At 34.3% G+C, this 15,915-nt stretch overlaps 1 protein-coding gene across 1 annotated transcript in view; it reads left to right on the forward strand.

The window, feature by feature from the left end:
* LOC145684851 (uncharacterized) overlaps positions 1 to 13,974 on the forward strand; it is a 74,502-nt gene extending 60,528 nt beyond the window's left edge. The window contains exon 3 of the mRNA XM_081757216.1: positions 12,898 to 13,974. Coding sequence (XP_081613342.1) covers positions 12,898 to 13,860 — 963 coding nt within the window. The 3' untranslated portion in view covers positions 13,861 to 13,974. The remainder of the gene's footprint in view (positions 1 to 12,897) is intronic.
* The last annotated feature ends 1,941 nt before the right edge of the window (positions 13,975 to 15,915 follow it).

The following is a 15,915-nucleotide window of genomic DNA, read 5'->3' on the forward strand; positions in this document are numbered from 1 at the left end:
GAAGTTAGGGGGCCCCGAACCAACCATATTATAGTTCATCACCATATTATAGTTCATTTGCAAGCCTAAAGTAAAACTTTTAGGGGAAACAGCAAAAATTTAGGGGGGCCGCCCCCCTAGACTCTCCTGGATACGGGCTTGCTTTCAGACCTGAAATGGAAGCTCTGTCACTTTCTTAGATTTGCAAACGATGCTGTGCATAACTATCGGGAATCTTATCGAACGCCTATGTTTATCTATCGACATCTATCTCTCGATATCGAAATACGATTTTCTTTAAATCGATTCAGCATTCCAAGCAAAGGTTCCCTCTCATGTTTTAACACTATTCAAACCATAAGTGTTAGATATCAATTATTTCCTGTATCAATGTTGATTGCCATAAACCAGAACCGGTAACAGATGGCAACAAGCAATTTTTGGAAATCGATTTAGCGCCTCAAGAGAACATACCATCATTACCTGCAATACTCTATTAAAAACGGAAGTGGTTGAAATTTACTACTACGGTACTTCCGGTTTCAACATTGATTTCCATAATGCACATATCTAAACGGGCATTATCAATTTGACCTTTAAAACAGAAAAGGTTCCCCCATCCCTAATTTAGGGGATACAAGTAACGGGGCGGTCGAAAAAATTGAACTAATCCGATCTAACTGAAACTTAACGTGGTGGTTGACTTTTTTTTTTAGTTTTACGTCCCACGGTTATGCCGGTTAGGGTAAAGGAGACGGTGATGATGAGTAATGAATGGAATGGTGGAATGAAGAAAGCGAGAGGAAACGGGAGAATCCCGAGGAAACCCACGCACACGGTGTTTGTTCACCACAAAGTTCACTTGGCGGGACCCTTGACCCCATGAACCAGAGGTGAACGCTCTACCACTGAGCCACTGCGGCCCCGGTGGTTGACTTTGACCTTGATCTTGTTTACATGTGAAAATATTATAAAGTTATAGTGTGCAGGCGTTTGGTTCCCGAGTTACGTCATCAAAGTCACATTTTCGAAAGAAAAACATCAATTGAACTCATTCCATCTAGATTAAGCTTTACATGGTGGTGCACCTTGATCTGCTATTCAAGCATGCGGACTTTTCACGAAAAAAAGCATTTTAAACCAATTATTCGTTGTTTTATCAGTGCATCCTAACATGTGGACAGGAACTTTTTAATCTGAATAATAATAAGGAGAGTGACTTTAAAATTGTGACTGTTTTCAGAATTAATACACGTAAACATTGAGAAAGTGGCCAAACGTATTTCCTTTGATATCTTTTTTTTTTTTCATCCTGATTTCTTTTTAAAATTTTCCATGGAAAAGGTAAAGGAGTAAAACTGAGAATAAAGATTCAAAGATATTCCGGTCCAGTATCATCAGAGATGAAAATATCCAACATCCGTAGCTAGATTAGAATCGGAATATTTGTGAATTAGATTTTCGGTCACGTATTTCTTATTTAGAACTAGAAAGTAGCCATTGTGCACTTAACCTGTTTCCCCCTTCTCTTGATTACGCCCGTCAGATGGCTGGCTACTCATCCTTCACAGAACACTGTCACAAAACCACTTTCTTCTTTCTGTGCAGCTGTTGCTGTGATGATGCCCCTTTCCTAATTTTTCTTTCTTTCTTTCTTTCTTTCTTCTTCATTTTTACAGCTTTCAATTTCATTTTCTTCTGTGCCATTAAATTTCCAGATGATTACAATAAAATGAGAGTCACTGATTTAATTCGCTTTCTTTTTCTTTCTTTTTGTATACTGCCATAAAGTTGCATTTACATTTTGTTTATAAACTTGTTTTTTTTTCTATATATAACTTTAAAGCATAGTTTAAGCATTCTTTATGTTGTGTTTTTACATTTAGCAGTTCGAAATGAAATGAAATCTTTGAGTTTTACGTCCCACGATTATGCCGGCTAACGCTAAAGGAGATGGAGATGATGAGAAATGAATGGAATGGTAGAACGAATAAAGTGGGAGGAAACGGGAGAACCCGAGAAAACTCACACACACGGTGTTTATCCACTAGTAAGTTCACTTGGTGCGAGCTGGGATCGAGCCAGGGACCTCATGCACCAAAGGTGAATACTCTACCACTGAACCACCGCGGTCCCTGTAACAGTTCGAATTTATCCTGTCTATGCCAATTTATCCAGTCAACAGTGTTGTTAAAGACCGAATGTAATCTGGATTATATTTATAGATGGAGATAGATGACAGGTCATTTCGGAATATTAGAAAACTCTGCTCCATTTTTTTTTAAATGGCTTTAAGTTTAACATACCACGTTTCTGGTCCAAGACCAAGGAAGACGGTGATGATGATAGTGAGTGAAATGGTAGAATAAAGAAAACGAGAGAGCCTTGAGAAATCCCAATACACGTGCGGTATTTGTCCACAACAAAGTCCACTTGGCGCAATCTGGGATCAAACCAAAACCCCCACCCACTAGAGAAAACAGTTGTAAAATATAAGTTATAAGGAATCATTTTGATAATCTCATTTAGGGTCTATTACTTTTGTGTAAAATAATTTTGTATTAATTTTTTTCAAAGTTTATAAATCATTTGTATAGCATAGGAAATATTGTGCTCAAGTTGCATAAGAATTAAAAAAATAAACTTTTGTGAAAGTGTTTAACATTATCATAGATGTAATTGTTTCTAGTAAACTTAATGGCTGGTTATTTAAAATTAGTGTTTTGAATATTGGTGTGTTTTTCCTTTATTCTTCATTTCATAAATGGATAGTTTTCAACTTCTGAATCCATGTTGAGTTGAGCTTAATTCAATGTACTAGAAAAAGAAAGTAGGTCTACCTATTAGGTAAAATTAGGTCTAATAGTTTTCTGTTTCTCTTATTACTAGCTCTTGAAAGTTGAAGACCTAAAAATTGTCTAAAAAAGACCTATAAAAAGACCTAAAAATATCTAAAAAAGGACCTAAAAACTGAAAAAAATAACGTGAAAATACCCACGATCCAACTTACTTAGAATTACATATTTAATGAACATAATGCTGAAGAAATACAAGCTTTTTGAGCATGCATTATGTATATACTAACAATTTGTTACTTCAAAGTACTAATAAATTTAACAATGTCCAGGTAAATATAAAAAATCAGGTTCTGTAGTAGGATACTCTTTCATAATGGTATAGTTTCAACACTACTTAAAATTAATTATGGTTAATGACTTGAATCTACTGAAACTATGTCACTTAAGGGGGTAGACTACTAAATATTTTTCAAAATCTAACAATTTTCCTTTTGTCCGTTTTTTGTAAGTGAAAAGAAATAATGAAATGTAACTTACCACATTAATTGATAATGTTATTCTACACCCGAAAATATGAATCGGAAGAATTTTCAGTATTGCCATCCATGTGAATTACAGTGTGACCAGAATTTGAATTGCCCAAAAATCTAGGTTAAGGCAGCGACTAGAAAAATAAACTCAACGGTAATTGATGACTTATCATGCTGTCTGTGTTCCTTGTTAACTACCTTTTAAATAATATTCGTATTTATTTTGTAATAACTTATTTATTTTCTAATAACGTATGTAAGTTATTACAAAATAAATACAAATATTATTTAAAAAGTAGTTAACAAGTAACACAGACAGCATGATATGTCATCAATTACCGTTGAGTTTATTTTTCTAGTCGCTGCCTTAACCTAGATTTTTGAATAATTCAAATTCTGGTCACACTGTAATTTATATGGATGGCAATACTGAAAATTCTTCCAATTCATATTTTCGGGTGTAGAATAACATTATCTATTATTGTGGTAAGTTATATTTCAACATCTCTTTTCACTTACGAAAAGCGGGCAAAAGAAAAATTGTTAGCTTTTGAAAAATATTTACTCACTGGGTGTTCAACTACTGTCAGCTTCATGCTCGATGTATCACCAGGGAGGAACGGTAGGTCATCTGATGCGAGAATGCCATATATTTGAGTGCCGTGTATTTGATCATAATTCCCCCTTTTATAAAGACAATTCATTATCCTCCATTTGTGGCACCAAATTACTATGGTGCGTCCTCGTAAGTATTTACACACACACCACACACACACACACGCACACACACAGTGATAATACAAAATTCCATAGACAAATATTACGGCTTTAATTCCTAATGTTTATAAAAGCCGCTTGAGGCTCCAAGTAATTACTCAAAACTCGTGTACATATGTGAGAAATACTAAACATTCCCAACATTTTTTTTTTTTGTTCCCATATGAAAGAAAAAGAGCGATGAGAAACTACTTTCTAATGCGACAGCGGCACAATAACAAAACCTGTAGTCATATTTGGTCGAGAAACAAATTAGGTAACCCTTTGTTTCCTCGTAAGTACGAAACAAAAAAAGCGCTTCTCTCTGCTAATGAATTAGAATAATATGTAATAATAAAAGCCGCACAATTTGCAATCTTAAACTGTTATTAACGCGTTGTGATAACAAACAAGGAAATATAATGAACGAGATTTATAGCCTTATTACATATGCAATATGCTGATGATATCTGTATGCACGTTTGTATATACAATGTTGCTAACTTGAACGTTATTACGACTTAACTGCTTGGCAATAACACTTAAATTTGTTTTAAAACATATTTAGATAGCTATTATTTATCTGATCACCAATATAATTAAGTCTAAATACAGTGATACCTTGAAATCGCATCTTTTCCGCTCTAGAATACGGTACCGTGCGATTGGTTTGCTTTGATTTGATTTTTAGCGTGTCTTTTCAGAAGCAAGGCTATATGAGACATGGACCTATAGTTTAACATGGGATACGAACCACATGAGCTCCCACCGGGAATCGAAGTTGGGTCTCGTACGCCAAAGGCTAGTATGCTAAGTGGTTAGCCACGAGGGACCTCAGAACCCCGCTCGAGTCAGAAGACATTTTTTTTTCCTTTAAAATAATTGAAACTTTATTAATTTATTTTTCCGAACTCAAATTTCCAAAACGATGTTAATAGCAAAGACAAAGGATTTTATGGTAAAAACTAACAAATAATAATAATAATAATAATAATAATAATAATAATAATAATAATAATAATAATAATAATAATAGGGTCTAATAATGCATATTATTATTATTATTATTATTATTATTATTATTATTATTATTATTATTATTATTAGTAGTAGTAGTAGTAGTAGTAGTAGTAGTAGTATAGTGTTAACAACTCTGAATAGACCTAATAAAATTCCAGGTGCTTGCTTATAATTATCAAAACTCGTGATGAATAATTGTATTTTAAACTTCGAAATATAGAGCCTGGCGTTAAAATCGCTCAGTCGGTAAAATATCCATCAGTTGGTAACCTTATTGTATTCGAATACGACAAACTTTCTGGGAGACCCGAGCACTGGGGGCAACGTGTGCACAAATACTCACGAACAACGACCTGGCCATTTGGATATCTAAAGCCGCGTTCGAATTCTGAGACAAAATTTGCTCTAAAAGAAACTAACTAACTTTATTTTAATTCGAAATTGTTCGGGAAGGTAAGAATTCTGAAATTGTTTTGGGATTGGTGTAAAAGAAAGTGTGTAATCTCTATTAGTGCAAAATTTGGTTCGTCTAGCTGGTGGAGCGACGCAACCTAACAGTTTTCTCACTTGATTTGCTGTACGGAGTAGTTTGGTGCAAAGTAAGGATACAACCTTAAAAGGAAAAATCTAAAAGATTAGATTGTTATGGACAAACGGATGTTGCGATCTTGTTGTGTTCGCAGGTGGCCCTGGGTTTAAACACCAGGGTAAGTAATCCTAACTAATGTTACTGTCCTTTTCTCTTCTTTCCATTTGCAGCCTTCTAACAGGTTACTGCCTGTCGAGCTAAAAAAAAAAAAAAAAAAAAAAGCTTTAATTACGTCATGATTTTGCTTCAAATTCAAATTATATTTTGTCGAATGTAAACTGAAGTAAGGGTTTAGGTTATTTTCAGTACTGAAAAAAAAAAAAAAAAAAAGCGAACTATAGTCTTCTCCTGTCTCCGTGGTGAGTTCTGGTTATCTTCCTCACTAATGTTTGTAAATATGCTTAGTTCTACGGTAAAAAAAAAGTTCCTTACCTAATTAACCATTTACAAAAAAAAATAAATAAATAAATAAAAAAATAAAATAAAAAAAATAAAAATAAAATAAACTCAATGTTTCAAACAAGTATTAGGATTAGGATTAGAAATGAGATTTCTGGGCTTCCGGTACCGTGTTAGCCCGTTATGTGTGAGCAGTGGCGGCGACTGGGCGTTAAAAGTGGGGGGAGGGGGAAGATATGATCTGAATATGTGTATATCCTATATATGTGTTAGTTTTCCTGGTTGTTTCTAACACTTTGTTTGACGAAAAGTTGTATAACTAATAGGATACTATCTTTTTCAGTTAAAATACTGTATATCGTATTTCATATTTTATTAAGTAAATTGACAAGAACTACGCAAGTAGGTACTAGCCCTTTGTACTCTTAAACAACGAAAGTGTAAGGAGAGATTTAACTCCTTGCTCATGAACATCTTAAAATTCTGTATGGAAAATTGTGTGATTAGGTTATTTAATAACAAGTTTGCAAAACAAATAAATAGAAAGGATAATATTAATCATGGCAATAAGTAATGAGGCCTGTTTTGTAGAAGTTATATTGAAACCGGGGATTAATGAAGAATTTAACTTTAAATTTCACATTTGCTATTAAATGTATGTTATTAGTCTTCGAAAATGAAAGACAGTAAATACTACAAGCATTTGCTACGAAATTTAAAGAAATACTTAGGTTTGCAGCTTCCCAAAACATGTTTGGCGCCATAAGGTGCAGTTTTCACTTTCTTGGAACACATCAAAACACAACAATACCTAAAATCACTCCATACTCCAGTTATACAAAATAATCCTAAAACCTAGAGTTATGTTGAATTCACTAAAGTTAATTGTATATACACTCGTACACACAACTTCACTTGTATATTACACTATTGAATAATTAGATGTTCGAGCTATTTTGGAAACTTTGACATAATTTCCGAAAAGTCTTCAGCGTTATCTTTTCGTTATGAAAAGTACTTAAAAAAAATTAAAAATAGTATTAGAAATTAAAACAATGTCTGTAGCTGTCTTAACTCCAAGAGAAGACAAATAACCAATACTTGCTCATTCAACGGCAAAATATTATATGGCACAATTTTTTCCCTAGGAAATTGTAATACCAGGTTATCATAAAATAAGTATCGCTGTTCAGAGAACTCGGGAGACGTAACCACTCGACAGAATGCAACCAAACCTGCTAGGAGCATATTTGGAAACATGCAGAAGCATTTAGTGTAGAAAATAAAATTAGTTCCAATTTTCGCCACCAGGAGTAATTGTGGCGCTGTACAACACCAGGTAAGTGCAGCGTGGAACTAAAACAACACTAGCGATGGTAAATGATAAGAAAGGCTGTAATTCCTCTCCTCTGGGTCTCGTAGCGTTGATTACCAATGCTATTAATATCCCTTGTTCAGTGGCGGATTTAGGGGGAAGGGGGCTTTGAACTGAAGCGTTCCTTTAAAATTCTTGGATATCTTACAAAAACGAAGTTAGATGTTAGTATTTTCTGAGCTCATAAAAAGCAAGCTCCCTCTAAAATTCCAGAGAAAGATTAGTGTCAAATCTCGCCTCCAGAGATTGTTGTGTTTCTGTTCAGTGTAAGTACGGTGAATGTGGTATGGAAGACAACTTGATATTCAACGAAAAAAAGGCCATAATTATGCCCCCCGTGCGACGCGTGGCATTGATTTGTACTCCCATTAATAACCCCGTGGTGTAGTGATGTGTTATGGACGACGATGATGATGTGGGTTTCTGCCCATAGGTAGGTCTTTGACGTTAAGATCCTGGGCAACGAAAACGCGTGGTGACTAGTATCATATGAAATGATGATGACGTTCTAAGGACGGGACCTAGAGGTTAACATGGAATCCGACTCACGTATCTTAATACGAAACCGAACCCGGGACCTCTTGAACACAAGGCAAAGAGTGTGGGAAGAAAAAAGAAGCAAACATCGGGTCACCATCAATTTACTTCTACTAGCACATAGTGGCGCTCAAACCCATATCATTGAAACACATGCAAGAGTGAATAAGCATCTGGAGAGGTAGTTACAACCTTTCTTACCATTTAGCATCACTATTGTGTCGTTTTTTTCTTCCACGTTACACTTACATGGCGTTGTACAGCACCACAATTACCTCTGGTGGAGAAAATTGGAACTAATTTTGTTTCCTAAACCAATCGCTTCTGCGTGTTCCCAAATATGCTCCTACCAAGTTTGGTTGCATTCTGTCGAGTGGTTACGTCTCCAGAGTTCTCTGAACAGCGATACTTATTTTATGATAACCTGGTACATACAAAAACTTCACATTTCCAAATGAACCTATATACATTAAGGGGTTACTTCAAAAAAGTGGGGCACTTCCCCCTCTTGTCCCCTAATCGCCATCCCCGTGTATGAGGGATGACGACCCTCGGTGATCACCCTACCCGGGAAGGAAAAATGTATGGAGAAGGAAGGAAGCGGTCTGGGATCATTACATTAGGTACAATTTCGACATTTGCAAAAAAAAAAAAAAAAAAAAAAAAAAAACTTTTGTAGCATTTTTGTACATTTTTAAAGTCACTTGTGGCATCTGAAAAACGTATGTCGTCAAGCTGAGAATTTTTTCGTAAAATATAATCTTTCTAATAAAAAATATACCACAAGAGTAAACTGGTGTGATAAAAGTGAATAGACCTATATATATGCATTTTTACAAAAAAAAGGGTATTTTTAACATTTTTTTCGGAATTTAGGCCCTTAGTGGCATCTGAATCAATTGATTAATCGAACTGCGATCTTTTACATGTTATATGGAGGCTTTTCGAAAAAAAAAAACAAAAAGTAATAATAATACAGTGAAGCCTGTCTTTAGCGGAATCGAACGGGACTTGTAAAAATTTCCGTTAAAGTCAGGTTTCCGCTTAGTGGAGGTAGATCTTTCCTTTTAAAAAAAATACATGCTTATAAAGGGGCATACTGAGAAAATATATTGCTGTACGTACATTGTTCGATTACAGTACTTCTTTCTTCTACGAATAAATACACAAAAAAATTAAAATGAATACAAAATATACTAGGCACACGTTTTCTTTATTTTTCTAATAGCCAAGCAGGGTTTTCTGTGTACATTGCTGCTTGGCTGCTTGACTTTCCGCATACATTTTTGCCTGAGACAGGGTCCGTTGAAAATAGGTTTTACTGTACTATAAGTATACTGATTAGGAGGAATTAGATACAATCTAATGGACAAGGGAAGGGTCTTCTTACTGTTTCGTAACTTTAAAATATAGAGATTTGTTATTAATTGAATAAACGATTGTAGGATATTGTTTATTGTTTATTTTTGGTAGAAAGATAATATTATTTTAGATACATTTTGATTATTATTGAAATAAGTTACACAGAGAAGAAGGTTATAAATAATAAATATAGAAATTATAATTTATAACAATTTAAGCCTGTTATGAAGGAAGATCTCCATGCATAAACTTTTTATGTGTTGCTTTTTAGCATAATTTATGGCAGTACTTATAGGATACTTTGATGGTATAGGCTGGGGTTTATGTTGACAAGGTTTTAAGAGGCCCTATCACTGCGAAATTAAAATACCGCCAATTTTACAGTAATTGTGTAATATCTTCCAATAGATTAAAGATAATCGAAAAGTGGAACAAGACCTCCCTAGACAATATTATGTTACGTGAGATACCATTATTACGACTCACTTATCTACTTTCGATTTCCAACCATTTAGAAAATCGGCATTTATTTTCGCGTTTCTAAATAACTGCAAACGGAAAGCTATTAGGTGACTCGTGATAACGGTAACTCATGTAAAATAACATTGTCTAGGGAAGTCTTGTTTCACTTTTCAATTATCTTTTATCTATTTGAAGATATCACGTAATTACTGTAAAATTAGCGGTATTTTAATTTCGCAGTGATACAGCCTCTGCACGTTCTGGCTAACCGACTAAATCAGTGTTTCAATGACTGACTGACTGAATATCTTTTTTTGTTTACTATTTGTTTCATTTAAATACACTGGTTTTTAGCTTTCTACTTGTATGTTTCTTATTTTGTTTGTGCGTTTAGTCATTTTTACTTTTATTTTTTTTAATATTTCACATCCTTGAAGTGAATTTGTTTATGGAACCTCAGTCTGTTTGTTTTTTTTATTTTTAATTTTAAAAGTTTTTCATATACATTAATGAGTTAAAATTACATTACATTACTTTCACAATTTTATTCAACAATTTATACAAATGCAATCTCTGTATTTCACTTCCAAAACATTGTCATAATATTAAGAATTTTACTTGACGATGAGAATTAGCATTGACCAGTGGCGTATTTAGGGGGGGCTTCTGGGCTTAAGCCCCCCGAAATCTTACTTACTATAGTAAAGTATATGAAATATCTTGCAGAATTTTCATATTTTCAGGTAAAGCCCTCCCCGAAACAAAATCGTAAATACGCCACTGGCATTGACAGTTCTGAGTGCAGCTTCTCTAAGCTAACTCTAATTAAGACATACTTAAGAGCTTTCTTCTATGACCTAGGTTAGAGTGACTACCTTGTCTATTTTGTCGATTGGTAGCCCATAATCCATGTTTCTTTATAATAATAACCCAATAAATTGGTATTAACTATAAGAATAAACCTAACTTAAAATTCACGCTTATGCGAATAATGAAAATGGCTAAGCTTGGTAAATTTATAATTATGCTTTCTCTACTAAGCTAATGACACTGAACCTGATGTAAGTATTTTCGAACATATCCGTCCATGGATTTACGAGAAAAATGACCTCAAAGTTGGAATATTCATATTTTAATTATATCACAATATTAAGATAATTTTTCTCGTGGGCCGATGGTTGTATGTATTAAAAAATATTATCGGTTGATTCAGCGCCCTCACATTTTAACCATTGGCATGGGGTACATACATTTTTATAGATGTGTTAAAATTAGGAAGGTGGAAGGTAACATTACAGTATTATTCAATGTCTATGTTTTAATATCTATAATTCTCAAGTATGTACTCACTTCATATTTGTCAATGCATAGTCATGTCATGATACGGTACTTAAAACATTTCGACAAACACAAAATAAACATAAATTACACACAAGGGCGCCGATTTCTCTGTAAATTTTTTTTTTGGGGGGGGGGGGCGGTATTCAGATGCAGAAGGTATATATAGAATATATGAGGATTTTAAGACAAATTGCATTCAAATTATGCCAAATATTGTATATTCATAAATACAATAGGAAAACCCACATGAGCTTTGGGGCGGGGGACAGGATCGGCGCCCTTGATTAATACACACATTAAACTAATTTCCCAAAAGTCGATTTTTTCACTTCACTATAAATAGTCTCGCATACGTCCCTAATATGCAGGGCCGGCAAGTTTTGAGGGTCGGCAAAATCTGTCATAACTATATTATTTAAAATAAATATTTCTTGTTGGAAACAGACTTCATGATGATGGTAGTTAAATTTACTAAGCTGATCTTCTATTTGAATTCTACATTCATAAATCATGTTTAGCTCGCATTAGTTTAAGATTACATAGACAATGTTAAAGCAAATTGTGAAACAAATCCCAGCATGAATTGCTTGATTGCTGTCAAATATACTAGAATTCAATTCTCGAACAGTAGCGAAAACCTTTTACATTTAATAAGTTGTCACAGTTTTGATTTGAAAACTAGTCTTGTCTTTGTCACAAACAAGTTCCTTATCATTGAACGTGGAAGCAAGTTTTCAGAAAAGTGTTTTTAACAGATGTAAAAGGAAAATTAAGAAATAAAGATAAAAAAAGCTAGTTACACTGGAATTCCAAACTGATATATTGAGATTGATGCTCGATATTGAATTCTGTAAAAATGGTTTACCATTCTTCGTCTGCAGGTGTGTTTGCTTTATCTTTCACTAACATAATAGATTGTCATTTAAAGAAAGAAAAAACAGACACAACAAGATTGTATTTGTAGTGTTTAGACTTTTCTGAGTGCGAGTGGGCTTTCCTTCCCCTTCTTTGTTCATGATGGGGTAGCATACTTAAATTAGTGGCTTTCAAAATTAGTTCTTTCTGGAGAAAGCGGGCCTCAAATGATGCATTGCACGGGGCGGCAAATCGCTCAGGACCGGCCCTGCTAATATGTTAATCATAGATAACTCATAGCATAATCACAATATAACTGATAACGTGATAACTTGACCAAATGTGTGTCTCGGTAAATTATATATATATATATATATATATATATATATATATATATATATATATATATATATATATATATATATATATATATATATATATATATATATATAAGTGTAGGGAAATGTCCTTGAAACTGACTTAGGTATAAATTGAAGAGGAAATTGTATTTTCCCGCCCCTCTCTTTCTTTGTTTCTTTCTTTTTAACAACATCCTATTTGCTTTCTTTCTGCGAATTGTCTCCTTGTTGATCTTATTGTGTCACACAATTCATGTGCTCTTCCTTCCTTTCCACTGCCATCTTCACTTTGGTGAAAGTTAACGTTTCTCGCCGTGATAAAAGCGAAGTAAAGCCCACGTTACACTCAACAAAAAGCACCCTAAGGCGTTCTGCTCTCAATAAGACTTGTTTTACATTTCCTATGCGATGACTTAAAACTACTGTTAACCATTTTTGTTTCTTTTCAATAACAGCGTTTATATTCTTTACTTCTTTTTTTTATTTTTTTGTCTTTCAGTTGTTATTATTATTCTATTTTCTCTTTTACTTACAGCAAGATCACCCATTCTACTCATATAGCTTTGCCGACAGCACTATTCACAACGAGGACGTCAAGAACTTAGAAGCGTCTTCACAAAATCATGAATTTCTGCAGGAGCAACAATCATCCTCGGCGTCTCTGTCACCTGCGGCGTCCATAGATTCAGAAGGACATGCGTCAGCGCCAGCCCCGGAATTCCATCACTACCACCAATTCGATACGGCAAGCTTTTACGGCAATACCAATCCTTTGAATCCTCAAAGTTACCTCCAAGTTCATCACGGTATTCCTTCAGCACCTTCTGGAGCAGGTTTATCTCCATTGCCGTCACCGGTTTATGAACACGATACCCCTAAGCCACCGCCACTACGAGGACCCAAGACAGTTGCTAATAGTGACGTCACTGCTAGTGTAGCCAAACCAATTATCGATCATGGTTTTAGGCCAATACCCAATCCGGCATACAAAACAGTAGCTGAACCAGTGCGTGAGTCTGTCATTAAAGAAATTGATATTTCCAAACTCAAACTTAATGAACATTCCAAATATAAACCATATCAAATTAAAGACAATTGGTACAAGGTATACGGCGATGTTTCAGCTTTAAAACACGGTTACCAACAATACCAAAAGCACAAGTATTCAAGCGCTAGCCCTACTTCCGGTTTTGATGACAGTGCAAGTTACACGTACCATAAATACCCTGAAAAAATAAAATATTCCTCATATAAAAGCAAACCATATTATAACCTCAAACAATCTCCTTCAACCGTCACCAAAGCTTCTGTTTACCCCAGCGCCAAGAGAAACAGGGCGTCCGGCGGGAAATCTTTACATAAAAAATATTACAAGCATACTCATCATCCTCAACAGCAAAAGTCCATTCGCACAAGACCAAGAGTTCAAATGACCAGATTACGAGCACGAAGACCTCGCAGATATAGAAGTCATAACAAAAGAGTCTATACGCAATAAATAAATAAATAAATGTACAATATATATTATATTGTTATATTTTCTATTGTTGTTATTGTTAAATATTATTGTTAATATTTTTATTTTGTTAATAAATAATGTTTTTGTTATTTATTACGTTGTTCTGTTATTTACAAAATACGGGGATGGTTCCTAAGTGAATATCATGCTTTTAATTGAGTGTATACAATATATAAATGAAGGTACCTTAAAAGAAACGGCAACTTAAACATTTTTTTCGTCATAAGCATTCAATGTAGCATTCCTTGTTACACGACACATATTTTGGCAACGTGTCCAACACATTTGAAACTACGTTGGGCCAACGTATTTTCCAATTTTATATTTGGTCAACATACACTTGAAACTACGTTGGAGCAACGAAATTTTCAACTTTATATTTGGTCAACATACACTTGAAACTACGTTGGAACAACACCTTTTCAAACTTTATATTTGGCCAACATACATTTGAAACTACGTTGGCAACGTATTTTTCAACTTTATATTTGGCTAACGCACATTTGAAACTACGTTGAGACAACGTGTTTTCCAATTTTATATTTGGCCAACACAGTTGAAACTACATTGTACCAATGTATATTTCAATTCTATATTTGGTCAACATACAGTCGCAAGTAGTACGTTGGGCCAACGTATTTTTCAACTTTATTATTTCAAATATCTACTATGGCGAGCATTAGGCATGGTGACCAATCTCTTTTTATTTTCAATAAAAATCTTGAGGCTAATATCCTGAAGTTATGCTTTATAATCCAAATAAATGTTGAAAAAATCAATAGTATTGGAAGAGAATTTTGAAAAACTTAAATCTGAAAAAAAAACATGAAATTTGAACTTTCCTTTATTTAAAAATAAATACTCTCGGACAACAGAATAGAAGGAAAAATTGGCGAAAGAATATTCAAAGTTCTGGGGTAACCGTATTTGCTATTAGCAATGGTTTCAGAAGATATCCTCCGGAGGAGAATTTCAATACACTGGGATGAAAACTAGTCCTGCGAAAATACTGGAAATTCACATTGAGCACACAGTTATATAAGGTTTCTGCTTGAAGCCTTCTGGAACGCTTCCTGAAATCATCACTGTTTGAACTCACCGCTTCTACTATTATTTAATAGACTATTTTTTATTGGTTTTGGATTTTAGATTGAACGGTTACGCTCTTTAGGCTAAACAAATGTATTAGGACATGCAATTAAATGAATGCTTAAAGAACAATGAAAATACCCATCAACTGAACGGGATTCGAACCCATGGTAGATAGATCTTGCTATTGCCAATTTAATGACTTACTCTGCTAGCCAGTAGAACCTAATATTCATTCTACTAGCCTGGCAAAATATCATATAAATAGCTAAAATGTACAAAAATATTGTAAGAAATTCCATGCCATAAGTACTGCCCATGGGTTGTTGTTACAAAGAGTGGGATATGGAAACTTATTTCAAATTTAAGGTCCAAGGGAGAAATTTCTCGTTTCGTCTTGAAAACGAGATGAGAATAACATTCTATAGTTCTAGACAAGATGACAAGAAGACAATTCTCATTTCGTTTCCGAGACAACAACCAGGCCAGACAACAAATTTCACAATTCTCAAGTGCAGCACTAGTTCACCAAAGTCTTGGATCTCAAAACAGTGATCTACTAGTGTTACATGATTCATAGTATAAAAGCTATAAATTGATAATGTGATTGTACAAACACTATGCCGACCATTTACCAACGTTTAAAGATACATAAAGCCATTACAGAATATACCCCAAGAATAAATATTGTTTAAATATTAAAACTGAAAAAGGAAGGGCCGTTGCCATAGAAACCACCGTTTCCATAACAACGAATCCCGTCACGGCTCGTCAATCTAAAACTGATTGAGGGAAAAAGAATCTGCAACAAATGTGATGCACGGAATAAGTCGTGAGTGGGAACCCTTCACCCCTGGTGGGGATATTCATGAAGCTATCAGCTTATGTCTAATTATATTGGAATATAATATCCATTTCTTAATTTCGAACATACTAGGTTCGATC

Source organism: Thermobia domestica, chromosome 5 (assembly GCF_964235325.1).
Source record: "Thermobia domestica chromosome 5, izTheDome1.hap1.1, whole genome shotgun sequence".
NCBI classification, from domain to species: Eukaryota; Metazoa; Arthropoda; class Insecta; order Zygentoma; family Lepismatidae; genus Thermobia; species Thermobia domestica.